The sequence below is a fragment of the Lates calcarifer genome, linkage group LG4 (assembly GCF_001640805.2).
Source record: "Lates calcarifer isolate ASB-BC8 linkage group LG4, TLL_Latcal_v3, whole genome shotgun sequence".
In the NCBI taxonomy this organism is placed as follows: Eukaryota; Metazoa; Chordata; class Actinopteri; family Centropomidae; genus Lates; species Lates calcarifer.
This window is the reverse complement of record NC_066836.1, coordinates 18,202,138-18,220,723: the sequence shown is the minus strand read 5'-3', so window position 1 is coordinate 18,220,723 and position 18,586 is coordinate 18,202,138. Positions and strand designations below refer to the sequence as shown.

General features: G+C 39.7%; 2 protein-coding genes across 2 annotated transcripts; both read right to left on the bottom strand.

The window, feature by feature from the left end:
* Nucleotides 1-372: 372 nt before the first annotated feature.
* Nucleotides 373-7,390, bottom strand: LOC108883822 (phosphoglucomutase-1). The gene is made up of 11 exons (XM_018677326.2): nucleotides 6,654-7,390; nucleotides 4,748-4,910; nucleotides 4,276-4,422; nucleotides 3,976-4,101; nucleotides 2,745-2,935; nucleotides 2,443-2,597; nucleotides 2,085-2,200; nucleotides 1,846-1,981; nucleotides 1,085-1,268; nucleotides 787-915; nucleotides 373-643 (listed from the first exon to the last, which is right to left on the bottom strand). The coding sequence occupies exons 1-11, from the start codon at nucleotides 6,909-6,911 to the stop codon at nucleotides 554-556; spliced, it is 1,695 nt and encodes a 564-aa protein (XP_018532842.1). The 5' UTR covers nucleotides 6,912-7,390; the 3' UTR covers nucleotides 373-553.
* A 147-nt stretch (nucleotides 7,391-7,537) lies between these two features.
* Nucleotides 7,538-12,552, bottom strand: LOC108883823 (angiopoietin-related protein 3). The gene is made up of 7 exons (XM_018677327.2): nucleotides 11,961-12,552; nucleotides 11,408-11,518; nucleotides 10,343-10,454; nucleotides 9,811-9,924; nucleotides 9,358-9,453; nucleotides 8,880-9,152; nucleotides 7,538-8,800 (listed from the first exon to the last, which is right to left on the bottom strand). Exons 1-7 carry the CDS (start codon nucleotides 12,465-12,467, stop codon nucleotides 8,589-8,591), a joined length of 1,425 nt encoding a protein of 474 aa, XP_018532843.1. The 5' UTR covers nucleotides 12,468-12,552; the 3' UTR covers nucleotides 7,538-8,588.
* Between the last annotated feature and the right edge of the window lie 6,034 nt (nucleotides 12,553-18,586).

The window sequence follows — 18,586 nt, the reverse complement described above, 5'->3', positions numbered from 1 at the left end:
CTGTATGTTGCTTTCTTATTATCTTCAAAATCAAGTTCTCAACAGTCTTTGGTACACCTTCCTGCAAAACCACAAAGCTGACATCCTGACTATACAAAGTCACATTATGTAAAATAATGTGAGACTAGATGCTGCGATGAAAGAGTTTCAGACAGGAAATAAAACCGCTGCTTTCAGACCACATGCTGCGTTTAATAGAACAACATTATGTCATGATAGTTGCTGTGATCTCTAGGAGAGCTAATGAATTTTATGCTGCTTTTTCTCACTGATTCATTGGTGTAAATTACAGTCACACAGTAAAAATTGGCATCGACAAAAAACATATATAGCCTATGTGCTGCTGTACTAGAAAAACACACACACCACACATAAACCAAAAATAAAAAGCAGTTTAATGTGGTTCAGTCAGTGAATATAGTTCAACTGAAGATCCAAACTATTGCGTGTTGTGCAGCTACACTTGGAATTTAAGCTCAGTTGATACAAAAATCTGGAAGGAAAAACAATAAGGGCATTACATAAGCCATGATGGAGTAGCATGTGGGAAGGATCATGTAATGACTGATGGGCCACTTCGACCCGTCCTATGATGGAGCTGGGAGATCTTCAGAGCGATTGTTGCCAGGGGTGCCAGCATCACCTGTACCAAACACACACAATATTGTTGGAGACTCAAGCACCTGGGCTGCCATATGCCATTTATACATTTCCAAGTGGATTCAAAGATTCGTGAAATCTTGGGTATTTTGGCCAAATTATTCTAGAAATTTTCACATATTCTACCTGTGTGTCTTCAAAAATCTGCTCCTTCTCATAGCTGTCGATGTAGATACGAACCGTTGCCCCATCACTACCTGTCCCACTGAGTCTGTAGATGATTCGAGAACCATCAGAGAAGATTATCCGCAGACCCTGCAGTGAAAAAAGCCCAGTACAGACCCTGTGAAGCTTTCAGGGTTCGCAAGCACAGCTGAGTGGCTCTGAAAGAGCCCAAACACCCCGAGACCACTGGAAACATCTTGTATCAGTACACATAACAACCGCATCATTATAGGAATACAGCTCAGCATGTATCATGTACCTGGTTCCTGGAGATGGTGCTGTCTACAGGATCTGTGTACTCAAAGTTGTCAGCTTTTTCCACTTGGTAGATTTTGTCCTCCACAGCAAATCTCTGCTTCACGAAGGCCTTGTCAGCAATCATGAGCTCCAAATCCTCCATCATCTCACAGGCTGCATCTATGTCCACATTCTCATAGTCATATCTGGACCAAACACAACTGATTTTATTAACAAAGTAAGAAATGCGTCATTAATATGTTCTTCAGTCTCATCCTCATTCTCTTTTTGCTAAATATCAAATGTTATGGTTTTGAAAGATTTATTTTCCTGTAACAGAGTTTATATTATCTTACAATGGTGAAGTCAACAAATTGTGTAATGGCATATATTTTCCACTAGATGTCAGTCATGGTCTGCATGGATTTTTGCATGTTGCAGCATAGGATTCCCAATGCACCTTTTCTAATAGTTCAATCTACTGTATATTAGGTAAAAAAAAATTACAGTATTCCTACCCAGAAACAATTAGTCTGTTTTTTTGTTTGTTTGTTTGTTTGTTGTTTTTTTTTTTGTCTTCTTAAATTACATCCATGTCATTGCAAACATATTCTTTATTGAGTGAAGGATACAGCCCAAATTGTCCTGTGTTATTCAGTGTCTTCAGCTTTCGTGGTTTTAAGTGGGTTATGATGACTGATATTGCATAACCCCAAATACAGACAAAAAAATCCAAAACAACACTGATGTGTACTTGTATAACTGATGGTGTCCACATCTCACCTGGTGAAGTAATTTCTTCCATATTTTAGCCAGTGGTCCTTAAGAATATCCTCCACACTCTGCCTTCTGGTGGCCAGGATGGACAGCCATGCCAGCACGGCCCAAAGCCCATCCTTCTCCCGAATATGGTCTCCACCTGAAAGATGATGAGATGATAAGATCTTCCTTTTTTTCCCCACAGTTTTTCTATTAAGATGGAGCATCTTTTGATCTAGTAACTTGCTGAAGAGATAGAGTACCTGTACCAAAGCTTTCCTCTCCACACAGAGACAGCCGGCCTGCATCCATTAGGTTCCCAAAGAACTTCCACCCAGTGGGAGTTTCATATAGCTCTATTTTTGTTGCCTTGGCTACTCTGAAGGGAAATACAGCGAAAGGATATTCTAAGAAAGCACAGAGAACCTCTGAAACACCAACAGAGGGCAATATTAAAAGAACATAATATGATTAATGTATGCATGTCCCTTTAAAATTTCACTGTGGATCTACAGAAATCAGATGATATTACAGAACTCTACATTTGACTTGGCCACAACTTTGAAAATCAAAGGTCATAGGTTTTGACAGTGATAAGTGAAAGCCAGGCCACAGTTTTACCTGTCTAAGGCTGCACTTGTGGGCATGCTGCGAGCGAAGCCTCTCACCCCTGTATGCTGGAAGTATGGGATGCAGAAGATGTTGTCAGCAATCACAGCCACAGAGTCAGATGGGGTGACGAAGAAGCCGTGTTTACCGAGGATCATGTTACGGTCCTAGAAAGCCAACAGCCAGACAGAGGTTAGAAGTCACAGCCTTTGGTCCAGGATCCAGTCATGAATGTGAAGTATCATTTTTACTTGATTTTGTTTTATAAAGTCTAAAAGAGCAGAGATAAAGAAATAACAAATCAGTGCACACACCCCGTCACCATCAAAAGCTGCACCGAAATCATACTGTCCGTCTTTCATGCTATCAACCAGGTCTGCAGCGTAGGTGAGGTTAGGGTCTGGGTGTTGACCCCCAAAATCCTCCACTGGGACACAGTTAATGGCTGAATTGGCAGGACAGCCCAACTCTTCACACAGTATTCTCTTCACATATGGTCCAACCGCTGGGGAACAGACAAAGGTGACAGAGAGAGAGAGAGAGATAAGAGAGGACTGATATAGAGACAATAATGAAGTCAGATCTGGTGTTGTTTGAAGTAGCATTCTAAACCTCAGCTTGTATTGCTCTGTTTAAGTCAACAGTTCAACATTTTGGGAAGCTCCATTTAAAATGTTATTAAAACTGAACAACATAGCCATTTCTTATTAGTGATTGCAACTGATAGAAAGACCAGATTTAAAGATATGTTGTATCTAGTCAAAATACCCTATCAGTAACATTACTTGTCATGACTATCTTTGAATGGTCTATGTTGTGTTGTTGTTGCAGAGGTGGTGTGGATGTGTATAAGGAGGTTGAGGGAGTTGGTGGGACTGTTTAACCACTAGTTTCAGTTTCAGTGTTTGGGGACACTCGAAATAGATTTAGTAACCTAATCATTATGAATTGTTCTGAGGTTCCCACAACCCTATGTTACCTCTCCAATGCTAGAACTGAATCTAGAACAACTCTCTCTAACAGGATTAAAATCATCAGTGATCTATACTGTTTCTATGTCATGTTGGCACACTATACTTAATATCATCACTGATATGAATATAGTAAGTGGTTTGGATTTGAATAGCATTCTGATTTACAAGAAGTTGTGGCAGTGGAATAATGAAAACATCACGCGATAGTTGGATGTTATGGTGCTTGAGAAGCCAAACAGATTCTTGTGTACTGACTGGTGGCTTGCCTTGTCCTTCGCATTTGACCTTATGCAAACAAATGGGGAACATCAGCATCATGAACATGTTGTTTATCCTGATAACATATGACTCACTTAAAATGACACACAATAATGATCCTAGATTTTGAGAAGAACACATTTGTACCTTTGTGAGCTATTATTATTAGCAAAGAGAAGAGGAATGGGAGGAAAAAAAGAGGATTGGAGGCTGACATGAAGCCAAATGGTTTCAGAATGTTAATCAATACAGCAATTAAAACCATAAGTAAAAAAGTAAAATACCTTAATGTGATGACATGCTCTATTCTCACCTCCATGCATAGCATCTATTCTTATCTTGATGTGGTTCTCTCCAGACAGAAGTTCCTTCAGGGCCGCAAAGTCAAAGATATTCCTCAACATGTTTGCATAGGATTCCACTGAGTCCACAATTTCCACTGGACACAACCACAAGTGAGAAACAAACATACATGAGTTATCAGTGATTGAATGAGTCAGATTTTACATTTGATCTTTGAGTCGTCAAGTATATTTTCCATGTATCTGTATCTCATTGACTCTATCTTCTCCTGATTTGAAGTGATGGTTGACAGACTAATCCTAGGCTACACCTGTGAAGGGTTTGAACTTGTTCTCCAGATCAAACGTTTGTTTTCCCAGGGTTAACAGATCCACTCGAAGTCCAGGGCAGATGGCAAACTCCTCGATGGTTCTGCTGATTTGAAAAATCTTGTTTGTGACGGCCTCCTTGGCTGGTCCTAGATAAAGTACAAAAACTTTGGTTTTACATTGATATTCAAATGTAGTGTGCTGTAGAACTACATACAGTTCTACTAATGGTAATGATCAGTGTTATCTGGGATTTTTATTGGTAAATCTGTGTAGGTTGTTTCAGTGTGCTTAAATTTTGTTCCAGATTTATGCCCACACAAAGGCTCAAATTTTTATCTCTCAGTGCTGTGTCTGTGACACATAAATGAATGAGGCCTTGTACAGCCTTGTTAAATGTCTGACTTCTCTCGTAACACTATTTTGCACTTGGCTGATGCCCCATGCATGCGTCCTCCTCTCCAGTTACCATACCTCCATTTGCAGTATTGAACTTAATACCAAAGTCTCCATCAGGTCCACCTGGGTTATGGCTAGCAGTGAGGATGATGCCACCGATAGCTTTGTATTTTCTGATCACACAGGAGATGGCAGGTGTAGACATTATCCCGTGGTGTCCAATGATCAGTCGACCCACCTGAGGAAATGTCACACAGGTATGTGTGAGGTGGCTAGCATGAGTGTGTATCTTAATATATCTGAGTGAGGAAGGGGTGGGAATGTCACTGAATATCAGGTTTGGTGTGTCATGCCTCTTCCTAAACGTAAGTGGGATTAGAATTTCATTTAACGACAGTTATGGCACATCAAGAGCGAGTCCTGTCTTGGATGCTTGTATTATTTTGTCAACCCCATTTATGTGAGTGAGGGTAGGGTAAATAACAAAAACACCTCTCTTTTTAATGTGATACAGTTCAACAGTACCACAAACTGTAGAATCCAAAATGAGCATACAGTTGAACTATCACGTCTGAAATAGTTACATAAAAACTGAACATTATAACCTTCATGAAGGAAGTTTTATTACAGTATTATTGTATTAGACTGCATAAATTTTAGGTAGGTGTACCCAATAAACTGAGTGTATATTTGGCTTATTTGGTTTTGAAGTTGACTAAAGCATTAGCAAACTGCTGCCATTTGACACTTGCCATTATAACTGAATGACATTATGAAAATAAAATGCAGTTTCAACCAGATATTTCATGCAAAAAGACAACATGTGTTTAATGTTTATCACTTCACAAAGAATAAATAATACCATAATGTTGCAGTCTTCTTTGTATTGTATGAATGAAGTATAAATTTACTTTTTTTTTTTATGAAAAAGGATTTTTCATTGTCTTGAGCATATCAACATCTTATGGTATGGTATCTTTAAGGTAAATCAAACAATTCATTTTAAATGAATATATTTTTAAATAATTTGTAATTTTATTGAGGAAACAAAACACCTCTGTCAGGCTGATTTACGTGGCTTGAGCAAAATGCTAATCTGAACATGCTAACATACTTAGAATGACAATGCCAACATGCTAATGCTATGTAGGTAATATTTGCCATGTTGCATGCTAACATCAGCTCATATATTATCTTACATATAACATCAAATGAAATGTACAGCTAAGCCTGATGGGAATATAGTTTTGTTCAGTCATAAACCAAAGTACTGAACTAAATATAATTCTGACCTGATGCTGGTGCTAGATGTAAAGTAAAAAGTCATCAGAATTCATCCTGACAGGGGCATGAATATTTGTACAAAAATTCAAGGCAATTTGGTCAAATGCTGCTGAGATATTTCAGCCCGGACAAAAGTAGTGGACCGACCAACCACATTCTTATCCTCATATACAGTGGTGGTTTGATAAAACAAACCCAATTAAAGGTCCACTGACTGTTTTTTCTTTTTTTTTCCCAGAAGCTTTCATCTGCTTCACATCAGCAGATGGAGTTTTCTCAGTTGTCATGCAGATGGGTGTGATGAGATCAGTGACTTCTATGATTTTATTCAGAGATTTATTCGTTTTTGCACAATAATGTAAAGTACAAAAAAATGCAAATTTTTTTTTATTGAAGTTATCATCTGTTTCGATTTTCTACTCTGTTGTTTACATTTGGATTACAAATTGTACTATACCTTTCCTAGATCCAACTTCTCTAGGAAAAAAAATGCAAGTGAATTCTAATAAGACATGAAACTACAAATGACAACGAAGTGATAATGACTGAGGCCAGGTGACACTGACATCCATGAAGAGATGTGCACACAATGACACATCTCCCCATGTACACAACCACCCACCCACACACTTACCAGCATGCACATACAAACAAACACACACAAGGCGAGTGAATCCACACACATGGTGACACTGACCCCGTTGGCAGCTGCCATCTGCACAATGACCTCAATAGCTGTTTGGTTAAAGAAGCGTCCGTCTCCTCCCACAACCACAGTTGAACCCTGACGGTCACGTAGATCAATGGAAGAGAAGATACTCTGGATGAAGTTGTGCAGATAGTTCCTCCTGGACTGAAATACAAAGACCCTTTTCCTCAGGCCGCTCGTGCCGGGTCTCTGGTCAGGGTAAGGGGCTGTAGGGACAGTCAACACCTGCAGAGGACTGTTGTCCATTGTTTCAAAATGAAGATCCAACCCAAAACTGTGGCACAAAGACCCGGGGAACCTGTTGTTTGGAGGGAAATCCCCTGTTAGACATGGGGAATGGTGCACAGGGGCAGAATGGGAGGGTAAAACCCTGACTCCTCCTATTATTTCTCTGGAAGCACAGGGTTACAGTGGTACTTCTGTAGCCCAAAATAACCTTTCAGACTAATGTGTATGCAGAGGCAGTAACTGAAGACGCTCCTTCACACATGTGCGGGGAGATCACTGTCAAGGCTGCAGGCCCAGTCACAAAGACGTGTGTGTGTGTTTGGGTGTGCCTGACTGGAAGTTACTGAGGTGTTATGGGAGCAATGTGTCCATCTGTGAAGGGCTGCAGCTGTGCTTGGAGTGATGATATGCAAAAAGAAGGATGACATCTTTCATTGAAGATGCACTTTGCACTATTTTAGGAGAGGATATTTAGCCTTTTTTTTTTTTTAAAGCTGAGTGTGAGAACAGAGAGCTAGAAAAGCAATTAGAGCATCATTAGAAGCACATACTCATATACATATGTGGTTTTAAGAAAGTACCTATTTACACAACAAACAGAACTTGGTGAATCTAATTGTACAAGCAGCACATACAAAGGTAGGTGGAAGTGGAGGGTAAGAGAACAACACTGCCCTCTAGAGTTTATTCAGAGTAACATATAACACAGTAAAAAATAAAAATAAAACTAAGAAATGTGCAACATACAGAAAAATTTAGAATGTAGTAATTGCATGAACATGTATCAGTCATTCATTTACTAGACTGTGGCATCAAAACAAAGCTGATGTTATTCAGGGTCAGGGTCACCATCCTGTGCCTGTCAAGTGTGTGCCAAACAATTGACAGCCCATGAAAACAAATAGGACATTATATCTTTTTGGTCTTGGTCAGTTCAAGCAAAATGTCATTATGTTTTCAGTTAGGCATAGCCACACCCAAATGAATATTAGCAGTATATGAAGACAGCAGTTTAAGTTAAATAAAATACAGCAAATGTATCAAAAAATAGAGCATGTAAAAATGAATGTTATTCCTAACTTTTGTTGTCATTTAACCCCACAAAATAAAACAGTATCTATCTGGGATCCCTTGTTACTCACTGCAAGCAGTTCCACCAATGAAATTTCAGATAATTAGATAAATATTTAATAATGCATATTTAATAACGCATACTGGATAGCAGTGGTTCTGTGGGCCGGTTCACTGGATAGCACCAAGAACTCCACCAACTGAGAGCCAGAGCTCAGTTGGTAGAAAAGGGTTATGAGAGTCAACATACCCCAGTGTGTCTGTTATAGCTTGTTATGACTAATGGCTAACTGCATTTTACAGTATTTTGGACTTTGCAATATATTTTGAGTTCTATTATATTAGAAACTACATGCACAGTATTCTGGCCATAGGGAGTAATTCATTCTTTTGGCTTCCTGTTTAGTACACTGGAGCACTCAGAACTGCAAAGCTTTGTTACTGTCCTATGTGATTGATTTTAATCTATTTGGACTTTACACTTAGAGGAAATAGCTTCCTCTCTGCCCAGGCCTTTTAAAACCATGGCTGTCCAGAAGAAGCTTTGCCAATGCTCTCCTGAAGATGCCACTGTTTGATGCTGGTTTGTTTTGAGTATTTTTACCGGAGAATGTTGGTACTGGATCAGAGAAAGACGCCTATCTCAGAGGAAGCTGTGGCGGGGGAGGGCGGAGCCACAGGGTGGACAGAGATCTGGGTGAGCTTGAGGGAGTAGAAAGCTTTTCGGGAAGGCTTCCACTGAATCCCTCGCCTACGCTCTGAACGGCCCTTTGTTCTCATCTGGAAATATTTCCCATTCAGGTTGGTGTCGCCACAGGCGTTGAACCACCATCCACCTGGAAGATGGCAGAAATTACATGTTGTGCAGTTGATAACGGATGACAAGTATTCATTGGGATAAAACATCTGCTGTACCTGTGTAGTTGTTGGCACAGTTGAATTCCTGGTGGTTGTCATTGTCCCTGTCCTTGGTGGAGAACATCATGCCTGTGTGGTTGCTCATGAGGTCTGGCAAATCTCCAGACAGATGCGTGAGGTGAATGGTATAGTTGCTCTCTGAACCATCAAGGTAAAATCTGTATTCAATTAAGCGTCTGCCCTGTTTCCAATCTTCCAGCTGGATATGGAGGACAGAATTGCCTTGAGTGGCCAGAGAGTGGATCTTCCTGAGACCCAGCCAAAACTCCCCTGTGAGAGAGAGAGAGAGAGACAGACTGGTTTAACAAGCACAGACGTGACGCACACAAACTTATGCAGAGGGGCAGACATATAATACTTTTAATTACAGGGGTTAGAAAGTGACCAACTATATAATCATGATTTGAAACAAAAATAGTTGAGAATTTTTTTAAAACATAAAATGAGCAGTTGTGCCAAGAACAGTGTCTCTTACCTTGAAAATCTCCAAACCCATTTTCATACTTCTCCCAGGTTTGATCAAAATTAACTGAACCATCCCTCCTTCGCTGGATTACTGTTACTCCGTAGTCTGAATTGAAAAGAACAGTGACCTATGATCTTTAAGAGTTTCATTTCATAGTTTTTAAAATTAGTTTTGGCTAACCATCATTCAGCAATAGCCATTCAGTAGCTGAGTATTTACACTCTGTCCGCCACTCTACCACACACATGAGGGATTCACAGGAAATCCTGTGAACCCACAGCTGAACCAGAGGTGTATTAAATTACTGCTAATGTAAACTGAATATTTTCTACTGCTGTTGCTTCACATTTCAAATTATTAATGAAGACAGCTGGAGTTAAAGACTGAATTAAAATTAAAACAAAAAAAAAAACTGTGCACCTGTGCTGTGGAAAGGTATAATTTTTGTGAGTGTTGAAATACCTTTCTTCATGTCACAAAAGGCCATGAAGGGCTCTGATCCGTTGGGTCTGATGGCATAGATACCACTGATTCGCTCCCCTCTGCTGAACAGCTCGCTGCAGTCTGATGGAAGGTCTATTTAAAAATGTACCACAAAGTTAATGTCAAACTTGAAATTGTCCTAAACAAAGTTTAGCTGCAAAGTGGTGATGTGGAGCAGAGAAGCTAATGTACACATGTGACCAGAGAGTTAACAGCTCATATCAGCAGCATTAACAAGAAAATGTGTGCAGGATAATTGATTACTCAGTAAGTACTGAGACTGTGAATGTACCAGGCAGCTCCCTGCTGTGACTGTATGAAACTATATGAATGTGAAGCAGAAAATTGCTGGAAATTGCCTGGACACATTCTTAAATCACGAGCACTGACATAGAAGGATTGAATACATAATCTAAGTCCTAGCTGATATGCTGTATGCCAAATAAAAGATACCAAATTTTAATATCACTCTCAGGATTTCCTCATCTTTTATCCATATTATCCATCTTACTCATCATTTCGGCAGTGCTTGGGCTCACAAAAGGGGTGAGTGTTGGTGCTTCACTGTTGAAGATTTCAGGCATCCTCTCAATGGTCTCCTGGGCTAATGTGTTGGCTGTAAGCTGGGAAAAATTGAAGGGGAAACACTTTAGCTTGCAGACATAATCCCCAGACTGACTCTAGAGAAAAAAAGTGTGGATTAAATAGCAATTCCACACATAATTAACTGTGGGTTGTTATTCTGCAAAAGTAGAAATTTCCCAAAGTTTTTGATTTGTTTTACTGTAATGATTAGAATTTTCATCTCTCCAGATTCAGTACTAATGTATTCATCACTGAGGCACTGAGGCTGAGATTATTAAAAATATGGACAGCTCCTTCATCATGTCTGCACCCTTCAAAGATTTAAAGTCTAAATTATATAGCACAGTACCATGACTCCATTAAACTTTCTTTCTACCAGTGCATTCAGTGCAACACCAAGTTGATGACAGCTCATAACTCAAAAAGCAGGCAAAAATAATCTTAGGAAACTTTTGGAAAAATGCATACTTTTGCAAAGCAACAAACTAAAAGCCAGTTTGAGTGGAACGTCCCATCCACTCTGACTGAATAAGGGACTGTATGAAAATGATTTTGGGGTAGAGAGGGTAGAGGATTTAAATCTTATATTTCATTTCACAATAAAGCAAGGCCCTTCTTTGGCCCTCTCTTGACAAAGAAAAAAAGAACCCTCTGCTCCAGTATCAAAAGAATATAGAATTTTGGCAAAAACAACAAAATGGTGAATATTTCACTTAATAAAAATATAACTAAATTAGATCAGATGATGCTATAACCTGATATTAATGAGAACAGATGTCTCTCTGTCAATCAAGTCAAATACATAATACAAATGAATCACCAGTGAAAACAATCTTTGTCGAGTAACTAACTAAAAAAAAAAACCTCAAGAGGAAAGAATGAATCTCTCTGAATCTGAATTGATTAAAAATTAAAAATATATTACCATTCCTTATCCTTCTCTTACCCCCTCTCTCCTCCTAATAATTTTCCTACAGTCCCTAACATCTACCTTTTCCTCCAGAATCTTGATCTTCGTCCTCTGGTGGTTGATCTGGTCACTCTGCTCTTTCACAGACTTTAGCAGCTCAGTGATGCTCTGCTCCTGGGTTTGAATCACATCCTGGTCATGGAAAAAGTAGGAATTATTATTATTATAGCAGATATACATTGGGAGAAAAAAAAAGTTTGGTTAAAGATAAAAATACATTCTACTTCTTACTAAAGAGTGTCATAAAGTTTTCAAAAATTATATCCTGGTACTTTGTCAAAAGCTTGTCTCCATCTCTTTGTAATAAAGGACCTTATGACATTTCAGATGTGAGTATAAAATGAAAAAAAAAAAAAAAATCAGTTTACTTTACTACAGTCTACTTTCTTCCTGTGCAGAAATGATAACAAAGAATAGGCAGCTTAAAGAAGACTTGTCATACAACCTAGAAGGAGCTCATGTGTCAGGATTATAGTGTTGCAAGAGCTAAATGATCTTTAGCAGCCATTTCCACCTCAGCAATGACAACAACCAAAAAGAATGCAAGAGCAGGTTTCCACAACAGGTGACTCACCCTAAGGCTGTTGATCTCCGCCACTTGTTCACTGGTCACAAGGCCATGCGACAGACTGCTCAGCTTCCTCTCCAGGCCCTCCACTTTGCTCTGTAGTTGGATCTTCTCCTGCAGGATGTTGTCCACCTTGGAGTTGATCTGAACAGACAGGCCTTTGATCTCCTCATTGTTGGCCTGCAGCACCACCGTGGTCTTCTTCAGCTCCTCTTCCTCCTCCTTGATTTCGCTGGCGAGCACTGACAGCTGGTAGAACGAGTGGTCAAAGATGTTCAGCTTCTGGAAGATGTCATTTATCTGCCCCTTCGTCTTCTGAACAAACTCCCGCAGGCTCTGGCCCAGCTGGAGGAGGCCGTTTGCCAGGAGGCGCACGTCGTCCAGAGCAGCAAAGCGGGACCGGGTTTCAGCCAGGGCTCCAAGGTCGAGGACAGGAGGCTCCTCTTTGCCACAGAGGGCAGGGACACAGGCAGCAGACAGGACAAACAATACAGGGATGAGTGCTACTCTCATGTTGTTGTCTTGATGCTTCAGCGGCTGTTTGTCGATGGTGGCAGTCCTCTCCCTCCTCAGTGACTGGACAAAGAGTCACTGGGTGAAGATGCTGGGTTTTATATGTATACTGTCTGCTGTGTGGTTAATGATCAACCTCATCTGATCAATGTCTGTACTTAGGATGTAGTTTCCTCCTCCTGATTGGACTAATGAAATCTGATTAATATTCACCTATATTCAAATTTCAGTCATTAGTTTTGATATTATCATTAGGTGGAATGTTCACAGTGGTTTGTTTTTCCACATTTAACAGGCTCAACCCAGTTATCAGTGTATATAATTTAAACTGAATTTGTTGCCCCCAATGGGATGAATTTTGAAAAGACACTTATTTTTTTAAGGTATTTGCCACTGCAGGGATGTTAAGTTGCATTGAAAATGATGCATATTCAGTTTAATTCTTTCCATCAAAACATGATTTTTTTTTTTTTTGTTTTAACTCAGCCAGGGCACCATGACACTGTGTTTTCTCCTGACCGGTAGTTACCTGTGCTGAGGCCATGTCTTCTCTCTGTTATTGTTGTGTGTCTGGTTTAATTTTAAACAGGAAGATGACCCAGTTTACATATAGGAATGATTGAGAAATATGACTCACAAACTTGTAGTTTTGCAATGTTTTGCTTCCTTAATTTTGAACCAGTGGCTCCAGTAGTATAGATGCTATGCCAAGTGTACATGCATACTGTAACATTACTAGGTGTTCCTCAAAATGAAATCAAGCAACATGGATAATTTCCACTGTCAAGACAAGGGAAATGTGCTTCCTGAGTTTACATGTTGCCTCTGGTTTATAAAAGGAATCACTGTTTTGCTGCCCTGCTATCAAACTTGCAAAAAACTTTTGACCTGTCTCTTGCAACAATACTCCTTCAACTCTCATCCTACACACACACACAATATGAGAAAACAGAGGAGTCATTTGTGGCGCACACTCCCTGCAATTTCCAGTGGGAGTATGAAGTGAGATATAACCTCCTATCCACGCACTGTAAGCTGGTGACCTAGGTTCTCCTCTGTTAAATGTTAACTACCCATATGAGAGCAGAGTTGCGTGAGCACCACAGTGTGTACACAGTAAACACAGTCCACAACCCTGACTTCAGCCCCGGGGCCCTGCTCTCTGGAAGGTGAAATGTATGGGTGTACAGTGGCCCACATTTATGAACCTTCTATGGTTCGAGCAGCAGCAGCTTCAAAGACACTATGTATGTCCCTTTGGGGCTGTAGAGAGTGCAAGGATGTGTGTGTGTGTGTGTGTGTGTGTGTGATACACAATGAAGGACGAGCAAGACAGTAACCATTACAGTCAACATTTGTGAGGGCTGGAGATGAAATATTGAGCTCCTGAATATGTACTTACATAATTTATCACTGTGGATTTTGCTTCTATAGATTATTACAAATACAGGCCCATACACACACACACCAGCATATATGCAAAAGCTACTAGATGAGAAACTGGTTCTATGGCATCTCAAACCACTGGTGAGGGACTCTATAGTTTCCCCTCAATGAACTGTATACACCTCCATAGGGAGAGGCCTGGATGCATGATTACAAATGGATCATGTATTTGTTTTCATTTATGTGGTGCTTTCAGTGCCACCCAACCTCTCCATCTTAGGAAGGAGGTCAGTGTTATACATGTGATCAATGCCCTGTTTTTGCCTGCTTTTTCTGCCCCACTTGTTGCAGGACAGAGCAGGGGTGAGCAGGAAACTGTACTGTTTCACTTTTTGTCAACTTGCAACACAAATGCAGAACTGTCCCAGATAAGAGCAAATGTATTTGAATTTTGTATCAGAATTTTTCTTTGCTTACTTACAATATATATCATATATATATAATATATATTTACTTATAATATATCCATCCATCTATTATCTGTACTTATCCATTAGGAGTTATAGGGGGTTGGAGCCAATTCTAGCTGATATTGGGCAAGGCAGGGTACACCCTGGACAGACTGCCAATCCATCGCAGGGCCAACACATATTTAGAGTCATCAGTTAACCTAATCTGCTTGAAATTGGACTGTGGGAAGAAGCCAGAATACCTGGAGAGAGCCCACGCAGGCACAGGGAGAACATGCACACTCCACACAAAAAAGTCCTAGGTGAACCAGGGCTCAAACCCAGAACCCTCTTGCTGTGAGGCAACAATGCTAACCACTGCACCACTGTGCCACCCTTAATATACAGCCTAAAGTAATGTACATAGTGTACATGGCTTTTTATCATTTAATCTCTTGTATCATTTGTATTATATCAACATGGTTAATATAGTATTATCTGTATTAGACATGTACTCATATGACAGCTTGGAGTCCATGACCAGATATGGACCTGTTTGATGAAACTCTGAATGGTGATCTGAAGGAGCATCTTCAAGGCTATCTCAGGGGCAAAATGTAATGGACCTGAAGTGTGTGCCAGCAGCCATCAGACTGTACGGCTCTGTCTTCACAAACTGCTCCTGCTAGAGGGTGCTGCTGAAGCAAGTTTCCTGCAACAACTGCATTAATTTGCAGACATAGAGCACTGTGGACTAATCTGTAGGCTATTTCATTTACTGCACTGCTGAGAGTCATATTTAGAATATATGATAATTTTTCTCTCTGTGTCTCTCTACATTGACCCAAATATGACCAGTTGAGTGATATTGTTAAACAGGTTTTCTGTAGCCAAAATGGGCAGCACAGACAGGTTTGGTTGTTACAGTAACTTTTACTGCTTTCTCTGTTTCACTTGGTTCCTGCCAAAAATAGATAACAGTTCACATCATTTCATAATACTATTTATCTTCTATACACACAGACTGTTTACTTGTTTGTTCAAACTGCTAAAGCCAAATAGGTTTTTTGTGCAGCTGGCATATTTGTGGTCAATCCGTGTTTCATGAGAACACACACGCACGCACGCACACACACACACACACACACACACACACACACTCACACACACACACACACACACACACACACACACACACACACTTACTGTAACTTTTCTACTGTGAACACAATAAAATGTTTGCATCTTTCATTTTCTTGGCTTGGCTTGTAGTCAGTGAAACAGTCCAGAGTTTATACATACACACACACACACACACACACACACACACACACATATATATATATATATATATATATGTACACATATATAATGTTAAGGTAATCCTAAAACCGTAAACAAAAAGTAAATGATAAAATTCAACCTTTTAAGATTCGCTTCTGGTTTGAGCAATGAACTAAATAACATATGGCACATTTGAACATTACAATTCCTCAAAATAATATATGCAGCACCATTACCTTCATGAGAGTTTTCTGAATTTTTTTTCCAATTTGGCTGAGAAAATGAATTTTTTTTTAAAACTAACTTGTATGACACACATCTGTAGCCTCAGCCTTAGCGTAAACTTTAACTTTAATGATACTGAATGACCTATAGCCTACAACTGACATCTATAGATTCAAATACATCCCAGCTGCTTTACTTGAGACTTATCCATCTTTAATTCTAAAAAACTTCAGTTGTCAGTGGTCTGTGGCCTTGGCCTTGATTCATAGGTCATTGTTACATGACTACACCGTTTCAGCTGGCCAATGCAGTTACAGCACAACCTGTAACTCCCCTGACCACAAACCACAGTTACATAACAGACGTCAGATGGAAGAAGATGTAGGCTGTGACAAACCTTTAGGTGGACTGAACTTCTTTAAACTTTTCCATCTGTTTTGTGTTTTTCTGTTAAATGTCCAATTCCTCAAAAATGTTTGTACGGTTATAAAAAGCAGATGGAAACTGACTGATTAAATATTGGTTGTTTAGGATTATTTAACAGACATGAAACTTTAGTGAACACTTTGCAGGCCTCACAAGCAACATGATTTTTGCTTAAAAAAAAAAAAAAAAAAAGAGGACCTGCCTTTTGGCAGTATTTAACTTACCTCCAGCTATACTTTCCACCAGGAGGCAGCTTCCACAAGTAATAACAGTCAAATGGGAGGAAAATTAATACCCTCCAGTCGGAAAGCCTTCTGCCTCATGCATTTCACTGTGTGGGCCCAAAATGTCTATTTGTATAAGTTAATTAATGTGTAATTTTTCAGTTAATATTTTAAGTAAATTACAAAGTGAATTTATACCCCACATTTCTCCTAAAATATGATGCAACTCTAAATCTTTCTCTGAAACTGCCTTTGAGAACATTTTTGCATTATGGCCAAGTTTTCTGCAGTATGTGGTCAGTCCGTCAGCAGTCATTTGGTCCAATAAAGACTGTTTTTTCTCTCTCTCTCCCTCGAGTCAAACCACAATCCCTCTCGGAGTCAGTTGTCTGCTTGGGTAATGGAAAAGAAGTATTTCTTACTAATTCTTGTTAATTCCTTTTCCATCCATGGTGGGGCACAAGGCAGTGGTTGCAGCCCCTTGAGCGGCTCTCTCGCTTCATCATGTCATAGACTTTTCATAAACATCGCCCAGCTTATTTTGCTTTCAAGTTGGACTGAAGTTAGGTGCTGCCAGCTGGAGACTGTTATCAACAATTTTCACTATGGGGCTCATATAGTACAGTGGGAAATACATTTCTCTTGACCTGCAAGAGAAATGTAACACAACACAAACAAACTGTGAAAAGAGATGGACATAAGAGAAATGAACTTTATGCAAAAAAAAATATAAAATACACAGACTGAGAAGGAAAGAGAGAGAACTAGAGAAATAGACGTAGAGTCTGCAGCCATGGTAGCATATATGTGAGGCTGTACTTGTACTGTGCTAAAATGTCAGGATACTAAAATGCTCACTATGCTAGCATTGTAATGTTTAACAGGTGCAATGTGTACCATGTTCATCACCTTAGTTTAGAGCATTAGCATGCTAACATTTGCTATTTAGCACTAAACATAAAGTATAGCTGGTGATGGCCATAAACCAAAGCAAGCTATTAAATAATTAACCAAATAAAAGCACCAGCTAAAAGATCATCAAAGTTTTTGGAAGTCATCCTGAGGGGAACATGAATATCTGTACAAAATGTCATGGGAATCCATCCAGTGCTTGCTGAGACATTTCACTTTGACTACAAATGCCAGTCTCATGGTGATACAAGAGGTCAAGGGATCAAGGGATCAACAAAGTTATAAGATTTCATCCTGAGAGGAATATGAATGTCTGCACCAGGTGTTGAGATGTTTCAGTCATTATGTATAAGCCATAAGTTACAGCCTACTGGTGACACTACACAAAAAGAAGGCTGAAATCGATATGATTAATCTTCTGGGCACCATGAATATTTGCACAGTAATTTCCAGGTAATCAATTCAATAGTGGAGACTTTAAATGTCAATCACATAGTGGCACCAGAGGGACAGTCAGGGGATCACTTAAGTTTTCTAAAAGTTTATAGGATTCATCCTGTGGGAACCATAAATATCTGTAGAAACTTTTGTGTCAATCCATCAGTTGAAGGTTGGGATATTTCACTGGATAAATCAAAACCTATATCTGTTGGTGGTGCTAAAGGAAAAGTTGGGACATCACTGTTTTCTGGAAGCTGTATTTTCTGGGGACTATGAATGTCCATACAGCATTAGTAGTTACTGAGATATTTTAACCTGTGCTAAAGGACAGACCAACGGTTCAACAGATCAACATTTCCATCCCTGGAACCAACTTCCAACTTTTCCCAACAAATTCAGTGGAAAAGGATAAACAGACCAGACAGTTGTTACTCATGGTCCACTGCTCTTATAAAGAGCAGATGAAAGGCTTTCCTGGCATGATGCTGGTACCCCAGAGGAAGATGCTGGTAACGGGCTGAAAGAGGATCCATGAAGAATGAAAGGTATGTACTGAGAGAATGAGCCCCCATGGATGGCACTGAGCCCTCTGCTCTCCCCTCCTGTTTACTTGATTATAGGGGGCAGAGACCACATAGCACTGGACAGGGTTACACTCTGCAACAGGGAGGTTTATGAGGCACTGCATAGTCACTGATGTTATCTGAGATGATTATGGATGGTACACAGTAAGGTGACTCTGGTACTTTCTCCTGCTTCATACCATATGCTC

Excerpts from the sequence above, each read along its gene's own strand:
- LOC108883823 (XM_018677327.2), bottom strand. The coding sequence starts at position 12,467 with ATGAGAGTAGCACTCATCCCTGTATTGTTTGTCCTGTCTGCTGCCTGT. Across the intron at positions 11,519-11,960 it reads CGGAGATCAACAGCCTTAGG|GATGTGATTCAAACCCAGGA; the intron begins GTGAGTCACCTG and ends TTCCATGACCAG. Across the intron at positions 10,455-11,407 it reads TCAAGATTCTGGAGGAAAAG|CTTACAGCCAACACATTAGC; the intron begins GTAGATGTTAGG and ends AATTTTTCCCAG.
- LOC108883822 (XM_018677326.2), bottom strand. The coding sequence starts at position 6,911 with ATGGACAACAGTCCTCTGCAGGTGTTGACTGTCCCTACAGCCCCTTAC. Across the intron at positions 4,911-6,653 it reads AGATGGCAGCTGCCAACGGG|GTGGGTCGACTGATCATTGG; the intron begins GTCAGTGTCACC and ends ACATTTCCTCAG. Across the intron at positions 644-786 it reads AGATTTTTGAAGACACACAG|GTGATGCTGGCACCCCTGGC; the intron begins GTAGAATATGTG and ends TGTTTGGTACAG.